The following is a 17,499-nucleotide window of genomic DNA, read 5'->3' on the forward strand; positions in this document are numbered from 1 at the left end:
TACCCTCGAAACTAGCAATCGCAGAAAGGGGCAATGAACCAAAGACAATTGCCATTCCCAGTCAGCAATGTTTGCTTATCTCCCACCGTGGTTAAGTAACACCGTTTTTGCAGAGTTCGCCACCGGCCAGGGCCCTGCAATAACTAAAAAAAAAAAGGCAAATCATGCCAAAAACAGGGGATGGGCTATCTCTAGGGATATCATAGTACAGCATGGACACCAGAGGCCCATTGGGGCTGACTAACTTCACACTGTCCAAGCATACACAATAACACAATCACCGCCGTTGTGCCACCATTGCACAACAACCACCCGAGCGATTCCCGTGGAACCCCGTCCCGTGTCTTCACGTTGAAGTCTCACGAAAGAATCTCTTTCTAAGTTGTATTATCTACCTCTTGGCTTTGTGGCCTGATTTAAGCCCTGGTTGTCACACGTGCGTCCAATACGTAACTTAAATAACATTAAAAAAAAAAGCCTCCAAGGAAACTCTGCGCATGACATAGAGTACACGTATTTAGCGCATAGTAATAGAAAATCGTGCCCAAGAATTATCCAATTAATTTGTTACTACGGAGTGGCATACTTGTCTATAAAAACAAACAGTCAAATCAACACCAGCATGTACGGAGATGCAGTCAGGTTTTCTTTTAGCGAAGTAGATGAGTGGGCTGCCACATTCTCCGTGACTTAAAGTTTATTTTTCTTCCGCTTCCCTATTCGCGCCTCCAACTTGTTGCTCGCCCTCCCACAGCGAAAGAGGGAAGCGCTCTAGTGGGGGTTGCCCAAATCTCCTGCGCAGCGGGCTTGGCGGAACTGGTCGTGATCATGGCTTGCGAACAGTCAGAGTCTGAATGCAAAAACACTCTTCACTAACCCGATGGAGTGCTACAGTCGGCATGTGACTTTACCTTACTAGCGAGTTTTAATATTGCGTATAGAAGCAAATGCAAGTGCATTTACTTTTGTATTAGAGTTGCGTGCTCCATGCTGCAGATGCGTGTCATTGCCATGAGCCAATCCAAGACCGCAATTTCGGGCTCCACGCACGCGCAATGGGCAACACGCAACGCTGACGCAAACACAATGTGCTTGCATTCGCTTGTATACGCTATGCTAAAACATGCTACTGTTTCACTGGTTTTTCAACGCCAACGAAAAGTACTGCAGTGAGCAGACCTGCACGCTGGTGGGCGCTCCTTTGAGCGGGAAAGGCCAAGATTGGCAAAACGGCGGCCCGTGAAACGTAATGAAAAGAAAAGTTCTGGGTAGTTTTGCAATTAAAAAAACCAAACGGAATCCTTTTTTTTTTTTCATATTGGCGGTGAGTTTGGAAGTTTTTCTGATTGTGAGAAGTCACAACTTTGACATTACCTCGTTTTACCCACAATTAATGTCAGTTTACGTGAATTTCTCAGACTAGCTAGAATGTTTAGACTATTTTTAATTTATAACTTGTTAATTAGGAATGCTGAAATTAGCACCAGTGATGATACGTAATTTGCCAACTTTGGATTGCCATAGTTGTTCTCACGTTTGAAATTGGATCATAAGAAACAAATTAGAGTTTGAAAAACTATGTATTCAAATATCTTAATTGCATTATTATTATTATACAAATTCCCATAATGTAGGCCTGAAAACACGCCACAATCACCAAAACACGCCATTTAACCATAATAGTTTTTACAAAAGGTCTCATTTTGATTTCTCTTTACACATAAAAAAAACTCTGATATTGTTATCGAGATAGACAAAAATACTAGATATAATATAAAGTCCTATGCGTCATGCGTTGCCTTAAAAAAGCACACTTCTGTTGTCTGACTCTGACTTTTTTATATGTTTTGTGAACATATTCTAAACTAATCACCCGTAACAATATTTTGTATAATTTGGATTAATTTCATTATTCTTGTGCTGGGAATAATGCTAAAGCAATTAATCATCTAAATGACCAAAAAACCGTTAAAGGGCCTGCAGGTCATTATTTTACATGACCTTTATTCCAGTAAAAAAAGGCCCCAAGAATACCCAAATAACAGTGCCGATTTTTTCAACAAATACAATATTCTGTTACCTCTAAGGTGTAAGGAAAAGCCTGTTATTAAAGGGACACTGAATTTTTCAAAATATTTTTCCTGGATCCGACATGCATGTCGCAACATAAAGTTTCAGTGAACAATTTCTTTAGCATAATAATTACGCTGTGAAGCACATCTCGAGGTAGGAGAGAAACCAAAATGAACACCTATATAGAGAAATTAAATCCAAAATAGAAGTTAGTTTCGGTTTCGATCCTAAATTAAAACGTGCCTCTCGGTAAAAATATTATGCTAAACACCGTTTTTGTTTTCAGAATAAAGAGGTGACCTATGCGCATAACACCCTAGCTTCCTCGTATAAGCGGGAATAATTTGTGTTGCTCAGTGAAGCCAGTAGACTAGACAGGGCTCAGCAAATGGTATACGAGCACGCATCTCCGACCCTCACTATAACCACCATCTTGGAAAGCGAGTGGCGCCACCTATAGACAGTTGGATTCGTGAATAATGTCTAGAGCTGTTGTTGCTATCGCAGTTTCTATCTAGTTCTTGTCTCGAAATTGTTTGTTACGAAGAACGTTCTGCCCCTGTCTCACTTTTGAGCTAAAAGTCTGTTTTTGCATTAACCACAGCTAGTAGCATTACTACCATATCTAGGAAAAAAGAAAACTTTGGACTCGGGTACTCACTTCGTTGACAATGTAGTCGAGGAGTTCGAAGATGGACATGGCCCGCGTACTGTCGCCAGAGGACATACCGGAGTTACCTGCAGAAACAGGCACATCTATCAGGGTAACAATGTAAATGAGTCAAGGTAGTTAAGGGGGGACACTAAAATAAAGCGAAATTCGAGAAAAGAAAAGTTTTATTAAGTTACTACGTTCAGTGCGCTCAGGTTCGGTGCAAATTAAAAACCAGTCAAAGAGTCGTTGCAGGTAACTTGGCATATCCTAACCTCTTTCAAGGTGTTAGGATATGCCAAAAATAAAATATGAGATAGCTATACTGCTAGGAACCACTGTATGTTCCATAGCCCTGCTAAATTAGTTTTGAAAATGGCACAATAGTTTCGTAATGCGGGTCTCAAATCCACCACGTTCGAAAATACTGCCTTGTTTGTTGGGTCGGTGACGTCACCCGCCCCATGCGCAGTGTCCCCTTGCACGCACTCGCAGAGTTGGCTCTCTTGGCGTCCCTCACTTCAGCTTCCATGTTTACCTTCAATGTCTTGAGCACGCGGTTTCGAGACAATAACGTCTATGACATCACTTGCTTTATCGGAGTCTTGGACGCAGATCACAGCAGCGATGAGAGTGATGTCATCACAAGATGTTGGAAGTTGATCATCTTGACTTTGACCGGCTTACAACCAGCTCCAGTAACGACAAGGAGATGGTCACTGACAAACTTGCTGTCGTCCACAACGATAGCGCACGTACGTGCATGCAGGGTGGAAGATCAAAGGGCAAGATCGTACCGTGGCGAACTGGGCCAGAATGGGGGCGCCTCGAATGAGTGCATTCAACTAAATACGGTGATCATGCAGTTTATAGGCACCATGGTGTGACTAACTTGAGCAGTGCTGCTTGGTCACCAGACAATAATTATCAACATTCATCAACTGATTATTGCAATTACTAGAGCTCTAAAAATCGTGAAACTTGGTCTATATACTAAGTAACCTATGAGCATTCCATTTCAAGAATAAGCTTCTTGTTTGATATTCATGTCCTAACCCCTTTAAATTCAAATAGCTGCCTTCAAATATCCACTGGCCTTGCATTGGAGATAAAAAAAATATGAAACCAGCTTTGCCTGTTTGCATTTAAGACTGGTGAATTGTCAAGCTCTGCACGAGGTCCACCTAAACTTGCCAACGAGAAATGCCAATTTTAAAACGCCACATGTTGCATGAAATTTGCCTAATAGAAACGCATGTTTACATAGAAGTGTGGATGAGACTTAAAATTGTGCCCTCTCACCGTACGATGGACTAAGGCCCGAAGGCTGGTGGGCAAAGCACTACCTCAGAAAAGCTTGCATCCGCAGTGCGATAGAGTGCACAAGAGAAATGCCGACACGCAGTACGAAGAGCACTAACTTTACACATATGGTTCTCTGTTGTGATAGCATGCTATTTTACATTGGTGAAGTAAACGTTGGTATTTAGTTTTATAAACATTCAAACCATATTTTGAATGAGCACTCGGCTAAGTTGGAGGACGCGCAGGTAACACTGACATAAGGTTGTTTTACCTCAGTCATAACAATCTAATCCAATCTTTGCGTACGTACAAAGAGTCACTGAATGTTCCCAGAGTATCGAAACTCCCAAGCTTCGCTTCAGAACTGAGTCGCGGCGCAGCACTTGCGATCCCCAACATGGCGCTGCCCTGTGCGGTCGAAGCGAAGTGCGTAAAGTGCAGCGTTCATTCTCGTGTGAGCTCTTCAGTCTGTGTTCCTGGCCCGTGGTGACACTGGTTTGTTTTTATTAAAGTTCCTTTCTTCGTTCCGAACGGTGCGCGACTTGCTCCTCGCCATTTCATCTCTCTTTCTCGCCTCGAAACACATCAAAGTCAAGTGTTGGGGAGCCGGCAATCGCCTTTGGCGAACCAGGTTAGCAGCTACTCAATATAAGAATAATCTAGAGAAAATCGAGGCACCTTTTGTCCGGTCCTAACTCGCCGATGCCCACCACTCCCAACCGTGGAAATGCGGAAATGTTTTATGCACGTTTTTATGTTCTTTTGAGCCTTCTACTGCCCGAAAAGGCAGTCAAATTCATGCAGGACATACAAGCAACTCTCGTCGTCGCTTCTACTCAGGTCGCTGCTGCTGGAGGAGCTGCTCGAGCAAATTGATGATGAACTATCACCAAGCGGCAGCAGCAGTAAAGTGGGCGGCACTTCGCGAGCAGCCATTTGAGGTGAGATGTGCCCGGCGAGAAAGGATGTCACGTGCGTGCGTCGAGGGCTGGCCAGGCGAGCTTCCCGTCAAACTCCCAAAATCGGCGGAGAAACTTTTGTCAGATCCGGATCAAGATCTGGAGAGGGAGCTGATCTAAAACGATGAGTGGAACATGTCAGTCTTGATCCCGATCGCCTCGAGAACCGACGAGTCCCTAGAGCCCGTATGCATGTGCACAGGACAGGACGTCGACGCTTACATCGATTCGCACACGGTATATGCGGCCGTATGATACGGCCAATCTGCCGCAGGCTTTGGATCCCTTCGCTTGCACAACAGTTCGACTGGGTTTACCCCATCGTAACCTAGTCCTGAGGGAAACACCCTCTGAGCAACGCAGCTAGTGGTTTTGCCGCATCGCTTGCTCAGAGGTGAGAAGGCCCCTACAAGATAAAGATTAAAGCGTCGTGTCTTACTTCTAGGCTTACTCGGAGAGACACAAAAGAGGAGTCTGGCTCGCTTCACATAGCTGACCTGAAAGTATACTACCGTCGTGATGGGGAAAGTGATTAACATGAGGTTGCGGTAGGACATGGGAAATCCCCTGTTCCTAGCGACCCAGGAGCGAGCTCCGGAATGCGGACTCGCCGAGTTAGCCACACGGTACACAAACCTGTCAGCAAGCAATTTTGCAGTGGAGGCTATGGCTGCTGTCACAATCTGCGGCAGGGTATTTGTTCATTCTGTGTTGTTTTAATACTTTATTCTGTGCAGAATGGCGTCGCGGAAAGACGGCTATGGACGGCGTCACCCAGGAAATCCACTGGGATCTAGACGCGTGCTGTTGTATTCGTGTATACCTTATGGTGGTCGCACTTATTTTAAAGTCCTTCATGAATCATCAGCAAGTATCTGCTGGCTTAAATTTTTGAAAAACTAAGGTCACCTGTAATTTTGCTAAAGGATAAATTATAAATGCTTTCTCATACAGCGTATTTACCCCAATACTGTCTTAAATTATGATCTTGTTCAGGAAGCAAGTCATGGTAAAAATTCAAAATAGGAAAAACCAAACATGCTAATATTGATTATAGGGAAAATATTAATTTCTCAGAAAATCGGATTCACTACCGAGAACAACACAATGTCTTATTCAAAATCTATGCTAATTTTAAGAAAGGTTCCTTTGGAATGTTTTCTAATATTTTCTGTAAAGTAGCAACAAAGTAATGGCATTACTTTAGCAAAGTAACTGTAACTAACAAGTTACTCTTTCAATTTTGTAAGTGTAACTGTAGCAAGGTTACTTTTTTCCTGAGTATCTGTAACTGTAACACTTTTACATGTTGCAATAACGTGCCCAAGGCTGCTAACAAGTACGGGCACATCTCGCCAGGGGGAAGAGTGGCGCTGCGTATGCGCGACAAAACTTCAGCTTCACAGCCACATGGTCCACAGCTTTTGCTGTTACAAAAGCACAACCTCTCTTCCCTCTAAAACACAAATAGTATGGCCCAAACTGAAAACCAAAACAGTAACTTTCGTCGTGACTCGAAAGTACAATGGCCTGTTGTCCTGAAGGAACCTTGACAAGATAAGCGGCAAGACCCCTTTTGACAATGGTCTGAGATTTGAAAGACAAGTGTGGTTGCATTTCCCCAGGACCATTGACCCTGTGCGCTAATCAAACTTAGATGTACCGTCTTTTTTTTTTTTTAGTTTATTGGATAAAGTTTAATTGATAAAAGTTTGATTTCTAAGTATTTTCCTGAGTTTTTCAGATTTATCCGAAAAAAAACGGAACCCTAGCAGTACCTTTTGTATTGGGTAGTAGCTTATGTCACCCAGCCTAAAAGAATGGACACCCCTCCCCCTTTAAATTTTGCCCTAAATTCCGCCCGTCGTTAAATCGTCTACCCAGCAATTTTGAGCACGATGTTGCGGCACAGGGTGGCCCACCTTCGGGGTTGTACTTTCGGCCAAACATGGCGGTGAGCTCCTTGTCGTTGGGGGGCGGGATCGGGTACCGGCCCAGCGCCATTTCAACCAGCGACAGCCCCAGGCTCCAAATGTCCGACTGGACCGTGTAGTGGGTGCCCTGGAGCCGTTCCGGCTGAAGCACAACGCAAAAAAAACAAAAAAAACTTTACGCCCCGCTCAAAACATTGAACAGGACGATGCCAAGAGAGTATTCACGGGGCATCCATGCGGTATGTGCACCCCAAGCATTTTAAGGCGTGAGTTGCGCACAAGAACACAGATGATTGTGACAAAAGCCACGGTCAAAGCAACTACTACTAAACAAGATGATCTGTGGCGTGAAATACATATTTTTGTCATGTAATTAACAAGCCCCTTCCACAAAGCACTTTGCCCGCCATGACTGGCAGTTCCTCCTCCTCCCCACTCCAGTATTTGCTCTGCTGGAGTGGAAAGAGCAAAGGCTTTGTGGGAGGAGCCTTCTGCTCAGTCGTCGTGACGAATTAATAAGTGGGTCACCAGTTTTTTAGATCCCTGTACACATAAATCTGGTCACGTTTCAAAGCCAAAGTGCGACAGTCACGACAAAAGAGGAAACAGGTTGCACGTAAGGGAGCTCCGAGGAAGGAGGCATACGTACGGACATGTAGGACCGCGTGCCCACAAAGGAGTTGGCCATGGAGTCGATCAGCTGTCCGCTCACCCCAAAGTCACAAATCTTGATCTCACCCCTCGAGTTCACCAACATGTTCGAGGGCTTCACGTCTGCAAGAACAGTGGCAACAACAAAAGAAACAACAAGAAAAATCAGCTTCTACACCCCAAAAACCCTTTATATACAAAGAGAAACCTTATATATCACGTCCATTCACATGAGCTACTTTTAACTGTAATTCCACGCAGCAATTTTTGAGGAGCAAATAAACCCAAAGAGGCTGTAGCTTTTTATACATAGCGTGTTGACTGATCCAACGGTCTCACCCAAAGCCATCTATACCCAGAGAGTTTGGACAATGGGAGGAGACTGTGGTTTGCTAGACTAAGCAGACGTCGCAATAACGCAATATGGCACGTTATTTTATCGAGAGATGTCTATGGCCTGTTAGCCGTCAACAACACAAGATGACAGAGAGAATGTGCCATTTCCCTATTGCCAGACTCCCAGCCGTGGTTGCTAGACTGTCGACACCTTCGAAAGACTGCCAAACTCTACCAGCATACACGGCTCTTGTCTCACCGGTTCTCGCATGTTTGCAGAACATGCTTTCTTTTTCTTTTTTTTTTCCAATTTCACGAGCAACGCCAGGTCGCCTTCAATCAATTTCAAAGTGTGAATCTCACCGCAGCAGTTATTTGGATACGATCCTTATTCGACATGTTGCATTCAAGACAACCCGATACGTTGATATATTCAGTGAATAGGTACTCCATACATCACTGACAGTACTGTATCATATTACAGCTTCTATGTAGCCATGCCCGAACTATTTAAGAGTCCCATCGTAGCATTAGTGTTCAGGGCCTACGCATTTGGCACAAGTATGGCAAAAATATAATTCAGGTCAAGAACAACTGTAAAGCTACAGTGTGAATCACTTCTTACAGCTTTCCTCTGCTTGAGGAAAAGAGAATAGACTAATTCCATTTAATTGCTACACTTCCTTCATTATTAAAGACATTACAGAGAGTATCAGGTTATGCTTTGCCGCAATAAGTATCAGCCTACCTCCTATATCTCTATTTCTATAGGATAGGATAACGTACTGGATACACCGTCTTTACTCGCATAATGAACACACTTTTTTTCCCCGAAAAATTGACAGATATTTGGGGGGTGCGTTCATTATGTAGGGTAAAATTTTTTCATTTACACACTTTGCACAAGTGTTATTTCAGGTGCCAATATGACACGGCACGGTACTGTGGCATGTCTCCACTGACGGAGGCGCGCCCATGGCTGGTTGTAAGCGTGCCACAGTAACCATGCTCTATAAATTGCAAACCTTTATTAGGGAGCTTTTGGAGTGCCTTTTGCCAGAGAAAAAGGGCCCTACGAAGCTCACTCAGCATGGAGAGCGACGCTACCGTTCTTAGGCCTAACAACTTTCACGATATCACTGTTTGAAAGCGGATCACAGAAGACGGCGTGTTTGTTGACCTCAATGTATCCGATGGACAAAGCACACCTGGGGCTAGACAATTCCTTTACCCCAGCTTCACTAGGCGTGCGCACCTCTTGGTTTCATGGTTGACCAATTCCGCAACCAAGTAATGCCAGCCATTACGAGAGCGGCTTGGCTAGGCTCGGCTTGGCCTGGCCGCTTGGCGGCAAAAGAAAATATGCGGGCTTGGTGGCTAGCTAAGATGGACGCAGTTCAAGACTTGTGTAGCCAAAAATTAAGTGTTCATTGCACAAGAAAAAAAAAAAAAAAGTCCAAATATTGATTTTTGTTGTGGAGGGTGCGGTCATTATGTGAGTGCATTTGTTAGGCTTGTAAATACGGTACTGCATGACTAGACATCAAGATAACAACAGTAAAAGAACTAAGAACTCACCCCGATGCATTATTTGGTGCTTCTCTCTCAGATAATTCAGGCCTTTCAATACCTGGATAAAAGCAAAATAGACATAACCAGCCTAATGAATTGCACAGTACAGCAAGAAGAAATGATTGAAAGCACATGCAAAAAAAGTACTAGGAGGGCAAATCCAAAAACCGAACATAATATAAAAGAGAGAAGATAAACTCACCGCTATTGTGACTTTGCCCAAAATATTTTCGGGAATGCGATCGGCCTTCTTCAGAACGAGGTCTAGGGAACCACCATCCTGAAACAATGAATGGCAATGAAACCAGCAGCTCACTGAAAAAAAGTAGCTAGATCAAATCACAAAGGTACAGAATATTTCAGGAAAAGATGAGGACGACCTGGGAGATGATCATTATACATTGGAAAACGGGCCAGACAGGCACAAATGCAAACTTTTCTACATTTCTTTTGGTCTTGTAGGTTCGGTAAAAACCCTCGCTTACTACTGCCACTATAACAGCTGAAGGAAACTCATCTCATTGTTTGCTTTAAAAAATTCCCTCACATCACCTGGAAAAAAAATCCCTTGCTAGGTTACAAACAAAGTGCAAACATAAGTGTTCATGCTTTGAGCCATACCATTGCACATGTCCCCAAGGTAAGAAAGTCGCCCTAAAAAAAAAACACCCTTTCAAATGAAGCTTCAGTGAAACCTCAAAGAGCATCATCTCAGCTGTATTTCACGCATGTGTTTCGAGTCTGAATGACTGTGTTACAACTAGGGAACAGACTGGCACCGCCTGTCAGGTTCACTTTCAACCTGCATATATTTCCTCATTCTTTGAGCATAACTATTTCACTCTTTCTCCAAATAATGCTGACAATGTTATAAGCATCTATTTCTCACATAGAGGGTATAGATTTGACCAAGCAAATACTGCAAAATCCTTCAGTCCAGTTACAGGCCGGTTGGATGCGTTCCAGGGCTAGCTTTAACCGATGTCATCAGCGTATCCGTGTGTTCTCTCGAGAGACTAGACTTATAAGAGGGAGCCGCTTGAGCCACGAAGAGCAGTTGCAATTTAATGGCGGGCACCTTCAGTACAGATTGGTAACAAGTGTAGGTGCGTTGCACTGTGGCGAGAAAGATGGCGGGCGGAAAAGCAGAAATACTTGTAGACGATCAACGCTCTTGTCACCTCTTATCGCAAGAGAGGCCCACAAACCAAGCGTTCCCGATCAAGCAGTTGGAAAACACCGTGAAATCTAGGCACATTACCGTTCTATCGTCCTAAGCGACTGTGCGCGTTTGCAACTAACTCGGTCGCACTAAAACACAAATGCGAGAACCAGCCTCCAGCCGACGGGCACCGACCGATCGGGGGGCTCGGAGCCGAGAAGGAGCGTCACTAAGCGGATGGACGGAGCTTCAGGCGGAGAGAGAGGGTGCAGCTGAGGGGTGCCCACCATGTACTCCATGCAGACGTTGATCTCTCCGTCGCTGTAGAAGGCCCCATAGAAGCCCACGATGTGAGGAGAGTTGCACTCGTGCAGGACCTTCAGCTCCCGTATGATCTGGTTGCGAATGGCAGGTTTGACTTCCAGGTGGATCAGCTGCACAATGCCACGCTCGGCATCAGGCGAGGTACAGAGCAGTGAAAACAGCTTGCCGCGAGCAAGTTGGCAACATTATGTTTTCTCGTCTATAGGTCACACTGTTGTACAGGTAAAACCCCTTACAAACAGTCGTTTTCACAAAAAAGTTGGCATATATGAGTCGAACCTCTCCTGATGAAAATGGGCGCCACGTAGCAGTGTCATAGCAACTGGTGCTGGAGTCCCTACGTCACTTCTGCGCCGCGCTGTGTCACTCGGATCTGGTCAGATAAAGCCGCGCGGTGCACCTGTGGCGAAACTAGCGGCGAGCGCAGCGCAGCGCCCACTTTCACCGCTCATGTGTTCTATGCTTTACGGTTGGTTTAGTCGAAGCGTGGTGGACTCACACCGCCATGCTTTGGGCTGTTTTCGGACTGCCAAAAGAGCAAGAAACTGGTGTGTGCTCTGCCATTCCTCCTGTTATAAATGTTGATGTGGCCTACATTGGGCACAGTTAATGTCCAGAGTAATAAAAAAAAATGCATGCAGGTTATACTGTTGTATACAACACAGAAACAAAAATTTTACGGAAAGAAACGCAACTTCTACATTAGAGGAAACAGTACTATACCTTAAAATACCGAGCATGCATTCCTGTTGCAATAAACACCCACCACATACTTTTTAAATATTTGAAATACCAGCAAGACATATCAAGTGCCCACTCTAGCAAACTTCCGAGACAACCAAGCTAATTTATGTGTTTGTGCTTTCCCCGCGCACGCTGCGCAAATCGATGAAGCTTTATGCACATGCATCGGTGCAAAGTGGTAAAGCCTGCTGCTGCTGACACAAACCAAGCTTGATGAAAGCGGCTACTTTAAAAGTGAGAGGTTCTGCCAGACCCACATTCTGCTCCTATCAAACAAGGGCCTACCCTGCGACATACCCCTTCTGCTTTTCTAATCTCACACCTAAGAAGCGCCCATCCCCGTTATTTCGCGATTACCTCAAATCTTTGCATGGGTGCTAACCATCAATGTATGTTATTGTCAATAGACTGTTGCATTTCCTTGACGGTATTGCTGGGAATGGTTTAATGAAGAGATGCCCTGTTTTGTTTTCTGTGTTTTTTCTCCTTTTACATCAATGTACAGCTGAACCTCGGCTTTACGAAACCCGATTTTACGAATTTCCCGACTTAACAAACAAATTCGAATTCCCCGAAAAATAACTTTCTCGATTTTACGAAGTTCCCGATTTAACGCAAGAATCAGCGGGTCTTGGTGACTTCGTTAAATTGAGGTTCAACTGTAGTATCTTCTTGTGAAAAAAAACGACAGCCGGTAGTCAGCGCCGTGTTTGTGTCCGTCTTCGTCCTGTCTTTGCGCCATTTTATTTATTTTGATCACGCATCGACTTGCCCAACAACCCACCTTGTGGTAGTTACTAAATTAGCTCAGGCCGGGCTAGAGAGCGGCTTTCCTTATGGCCTTTGCTCTCGCTCAGGAGCAATGGGATTTATTTCAATGCATGAGGGTGTGACTATGCTACCCCTTCTGGTGCAGCCCGAGCCACCCTGGACATCTAATCTGACCACAGCAATTGAAGACGCATGCCAACGAACTCATCTTAATTTACTGTAGTGCATTGACCGAAGTATCTTTAGCTTACAATAAATAAATGCTCGCTTATGAAAATTTCTCCTTTTTTTTTTTTTTTAAGAAAACATAGAGGAAATGGCATTTCCCACAATTCCCTGCAGGCAGGAGGCCTCATGGCTTGTAAATCTAACTAATCAGTAAATTCCTCCCATTCGACCCCCAAGAGAAGAGGCCCACGTGGTGAGGTTGTAGTGCCTCCTTAGAAAGCGCTAAAGCGTCTTATATTTCGTTTCAGCTTCCGTCCGAGTGCAGCCAAGGCTACATGTGGCCGGAGCCAATCACACGCCGGCAATAGGTCATGCGATCTCGCCTGCACTTTTGTATCACTCCGCTGCACCACTGGCCGTCCGCGCCGCTTGCGCTCGCCGAGTATTTCGTCTGCTACGGGTGTATCAACGGTATCGTCTGCTACAGGATTAAAAAGTGCCCTTTCACGTTCTTAAATTTAATTACAGGAGATTTCAGTACGTTGACTGGCCGCTGGCGTCCGTGTCCGAACTTTCCACCCGTCTGGCATTTCGGCTTAGTTTCGAGATGTAAGCACACATTGCAAGGTGCCCGATGACTCGGCCGTTGATGTTTCATTGTATTGTCTGCATACATCAGGGCTCGAAACGCAGTCATTTTCACCAGCCTCTCGGTGTTCCATGTGATTGGCAGTTAAAGGGGTGTCTCGATTTTGCAGCGTATCAGTGAATTGTAGTGGCCCGGACGCTTTGCTTGTTTACAACGCATTCGCAGTACGACGCCACCAGTGTCTCCTGCCGAATTTGAAACTAGACATTCATCACGACCTCTCGCGCCTGACGCCCAAACATGCATTTCCGAAAGTATGTTTGGAGCGACTCGAGGAGGAAAGCAGCGAAGCACCATGATGCGGCCATTCTGGTATTCCGGGAACGAAATCACACAGAAAAACTGAGCGCTGCAGCCGTGTTGCCAGCGGATGTACGCGTTTTCACCAAACCACGTGGATTTTCATATACTAATGAAAACATAAACTTCAGATATTTAATTCCTTTAGTGGCAAATCGTTCTCAGCAGTACACATCTGGAATATTGTGCAATGTTTGCGCACAAAACAGTTATTAAAAAAAAAACTTTTGCGGACTACTTTGTGGTGCGTAGGAATGCTCTTCTCGAAGTTGCGAATCGTCCCTCAGCCTTTGGCTGCGCTCGGACGGAAGCTGAAACGAAGTATAGTAAGGGTGAGGCCGCAGCGACTCCACCAAGCAGTGGTGCCAGGGAGAAGCTTTCCCCCACATAAAGGCCAAAAGAAAGCGCACCTTTTCGCTCTAGTCTGCTATCACCAAAGTACTGTTCTGTACTAGTACCAAAGTACTGGCTGTAGTTCGCTATCACCAAAGTACTGTTGTACTATTTGAGAGTGTTGGTGCCTTTTAAACAATTAGAAAGAGGAGAAACATAGCATCTGTCTGTCTCCTCTTTCTAATTTTTCCGTGTGTCTTTTCTTTCCAATTGTTTAGGAAGAAGAGCCTCACCTTCCTGGCCATGACGAGCCCGCTGGGGCGGTGCAGCACTTTGGTGACTACGCCCCCGTTGCCCGCGCCCAGCTCGCCCAGGTTCTCGAAGTCGTCGCTGCTCAGCTCCCCGACCTTCTGCTTCTGCGAGAGGAAGGCCTCCAGGCGCTTACGCTGCTGCTCGTCCAGCTCGAGGCCCTCCAGCGTCTTCTGGAGTGCCTCCATGCTCGTGTCCAGTGTCGACTTGCTGCAAGGAAACGTTGTCGTGGCTTCGCCATTCGCCGAAAGCCTCTACTATGCAGAGTGCAAGTTTACCGCTTCTTGCACAGGGGTTGCGAGTAAGTCAGAACGCCGAGCTTTTATCGGCCAATTGAAAAAAAACAGTGGGTAGACCTCGAGGCATCTAGCATTGAGGTCTACCTACTATCCTTTCAATCAAAGTCAATCAGAGCTCGGCATCGTTCCAACGTCGCCGCAACTCCTGCGCAAGAAGCAGACGACTTGCTCTCCGCAGACTGCCCGGCGCCCATGCGTCAAAAATGGTCCCAAAGTGGCAACGAATGATGCCACACCAGCCGGCACGCCATGCTGCTGGATGTCGCGATCTTGACAGTGTGTCATAAAAGTTCCGGCAACAAAAGGCGAGCGAGCGGGAGCGTCACCGTCATGGAAGCCTCCCAACTCCGGGCTGCTGAAGCTTCCATTGTCCCGCTGAAGAGTGACCTACAGCAGAACAGCATCAGCCTCTAGTGCTGTGCCACTGCCGTGACCGTGGCAGGCAACAGCGTGACACAAGTGTGATGTCATTGGGCAGAGATCGAGAGACCACAATTGGGGATGCGGTAAATGCACCAGTTTGAAATGCATTCCTGGCACCGCACTACCACCGACACCTACAAAGTTCTAGGGAAACTACTCAAGGACTCTTTCATCGCACACTGGGACTTCCTTAAGCATGCAAAAACCGTAAAATCTCCACGAGCAATACTGCTTGACCCGAAGCAGTTTGCCACGCAATAATGAGAACAAGGGCCACTCTGCTGAAGTCAAGCTTTAACACGAGCTACGGGGTAGATCGTGCGGCTTCCTTTCAAAGTCACTGCTAGTGCTTTGTGGTTCTCCTGATGTTGTACTTGACAACGTAATTGGCATCATCCCGTCCTGTCGATATATGAGCCTGGCGATGTAGTCAAAGCATGGACTGCTGCTTGAGTTTAATATGTTTGGACTTCGTGCCATTTTTGTTTTTAACGAAGAACTGATCCCAAATTAAAGTTTAATGTCATGGGGCATCGCTGGACGATGCCTGAAAGCTCTAATTTCTAGGGGCAGTTCATATTTTATTTTTAAGCTATTACAATGAAACATTGTTAATAATAATATTGTGCTGTACATAAACAAACGTCAGTGGCCCTTTAAATTTCTAATGGCATCTGAGATACTGGAGCACGACAGTTTTGGCTTCGCGCAACTTGGACACACATAAGTGTGCTCTGAATCATAGACTAGACCTCAACATTCCAAACACACTGCTGCTTTACACTTGCAAGCACTTCACTGCTTTGGTGTCATCCATCATTCAAACAAGGTCAATATCCACAAAGGTGCCTTCGAGCTCCAATGCCACAATTGCAATGGTGACAATTTCTACGCCCCAGGAAGACCGGGAAATTGCAGCTCACTGGAGCGAAACAAGGGAAAGGAGGCTAAAGCACGCTAGGACACCTCAAACGCGCATGAACACGGAAAAAAAAATTAATGAGATGTGAATGAAGTAATGTGCAAGGGAAACCGAACGCACAAACATCGACTACCATTTGGGAGCCCATACACGATGGACGACGTTGTCAAATCACGCCAGGCTGTTTTGCTCTTTCGTTCGGAGTAAAGAAAAAAAAGTGTACGAATGCAAAAAAAATTGCGCTCGGGGTTTGTGAAGCGTATCGCCGGAATCTTACCTCATCATCTACACGTTCCCCACCCCTATTTCCCCTTGCCGACTGACTAGACGGGGTTTCTCAATGGGAGAACGAAGCTGCAATAGACGCACGATAAACTTTTTTCGTTCATTTTACCGACTGAGCTTAAACATATGCAACTGAGCTACGGCACGTTAAAAGTTAGACAGCTGCGATGCCCCATACAAATGATAATGCGCAAGAAAAAGCTTACACAGAGCTACCAAACCACAAGTTTCATCCGAGAAACTTCGGCTGCTATCCATTTCTCCCCTAGGCAGCGTCAACCTTCCCCTCAGACGATTACCTTTCCACCTATTCATGCCAAGGCCAACAAACGACGGCAGGTCATCGGCATCCCAAGAAAATACAACACAAAATATGCGTGCCCCCGTCAACTTGCCATCGAAACATCAACGAGCAAGGGCTAGGTTCCCTCAAAAAAATGCACGGCACCGAGGTAACAGCAGCGTTTGAAAGGTGCAGGAAGATATAGCGACAATCCTGCTCAGTTAAGTCGGGTCAAAGTTGAAGGTGGAGTAACGTTGGCGGGTGATGTCTCGGTGTCAAGAGCAGTCGCGAATTTCGAAAGGTCAAGGATCGTCGGCGGAACTTACTCGTTGTTCGTGTCGCACCCCGCATGATCCAAGGGTTCGATGGATCCCGGAGGGAGCTTGAGGTTCAGTTTGTTTTTGCCCGGGTTCTTGCTCATGCTTGAAGTCTGCTCACTGCAGCATAAGAGCGGCGGTGCTGAAAAATCAAAATACAACTCGAGATGAAGTTCGCGTAAGCACGAGTCGTCGCCGCAAAATAACGCTGGCTGCCGCTGCTGCTCCCCCAGTCGCGGTGGTGACGACAAAACACTGGCCAGGGGGCGCGATCAGTGGGCGCGCTTGGCTTGACATTTGGAAACGCAGTGCTATGCATGAAATCCGAAGTGCATGCGAAACTAGAAATAAAACAGCGCGGAGTAGGTAGACTGGCTTTGGGGGCGCATTGCAAAACGCCAAACCAGGGAGTACAAGGAGACATGGGATGGGCATCATTTGAGAGCAGGGAAGCGGTGAGCAAGGTAGAATTTGAGGATAGGTTGAGGCTAATGGATGGGGAGCAATGGGCACGAAAGGTTTTCAGCTATTTATACATGAGGAGTGTAGACACAAAGTGGAGACAGCGCACTAGGAAATTAAGAGGAAAGTTTTTGGGCTATAGCGAAGATACGGAAGAGCAAGTCTCAGTTAAGAAGAAAGTTAAGGCCACAGAAAGGGATCGGTGGCTAGAGGGAATGCAGACAAAGACTGCTCTGGAAAGCTATAGATTAAACAAAAGAGTTATT

The 17,499-nt window shown here is 45.7% G+C and overlaps 1 protein-coding gene across 1 annotated transcript in view; it reads right to left on the reverse strand.

The window, feature by feature from the left end:
- Positions 1 to 17,028, reverse strand: part of LOC8051907 (dual specificity mitogen-activated protein kinase kinase 1) — a 28,825-nt gene extending 11,797 nt beyond the window's left edge. The window contains exons 1-8 of the mRNA XM_029973235.3: positions 16,781 to 17,028; positions 14,227 to 14,452; positions 10,932 to 11,078; positions 9,685 to 9,762; positions 9,489 to 9,540; positions 7,573 to 7,697; positions 6,912 to 7,065; positions 2,735 to 2,811 (exon numbers count right to left, since the gene is read on the reverse strand). Coding sequence (XP_029829095.1) covers positions 2,735 to 2,811; positions 6,912 to 7,065; positions 7,573 to 7,697; positions 9,489 to 9,540; positions 9,685 to 9,762; positions 10,932 to 11,078; positions 14,227 to 14,452; positions 16,781 to 16,875 — 954 coding nt within the window. The 5' untranslated portion in view covers positions 16,876 to 17,028. The remainder of the gene's footprint in view (positions 1 to 2,734; positions 2,812 to 6,911; positions 7,066 to 7,572; positions 7,698 to 9,488; positions 9,541 to 9,684; positions 9,763 to 10,931; positions 11,079 to 14,226; positions 14,453 to 16,780) is intronic.
- Positions 17,029 to 17,499: the final 471 nt, after the last annotated feature.

Source organism: Ixodes scapularis, unplaced genomic scaffold (assembly GCF_016920785.2).
Source record: "Ixodes scapularis isolate PalLabHiFi unplaced genomic scaffold, ASM1692078v2 PGA_scaffold11__112_contigs__length_91849675, whole genome shotgun sequence".
Taxonomy (NCBI): Eukaryota; Metazoa; Arthropoda; class Arachnida; order Ixodida; family Ixodidae; genus Ixodes; species Ixodes scapularis.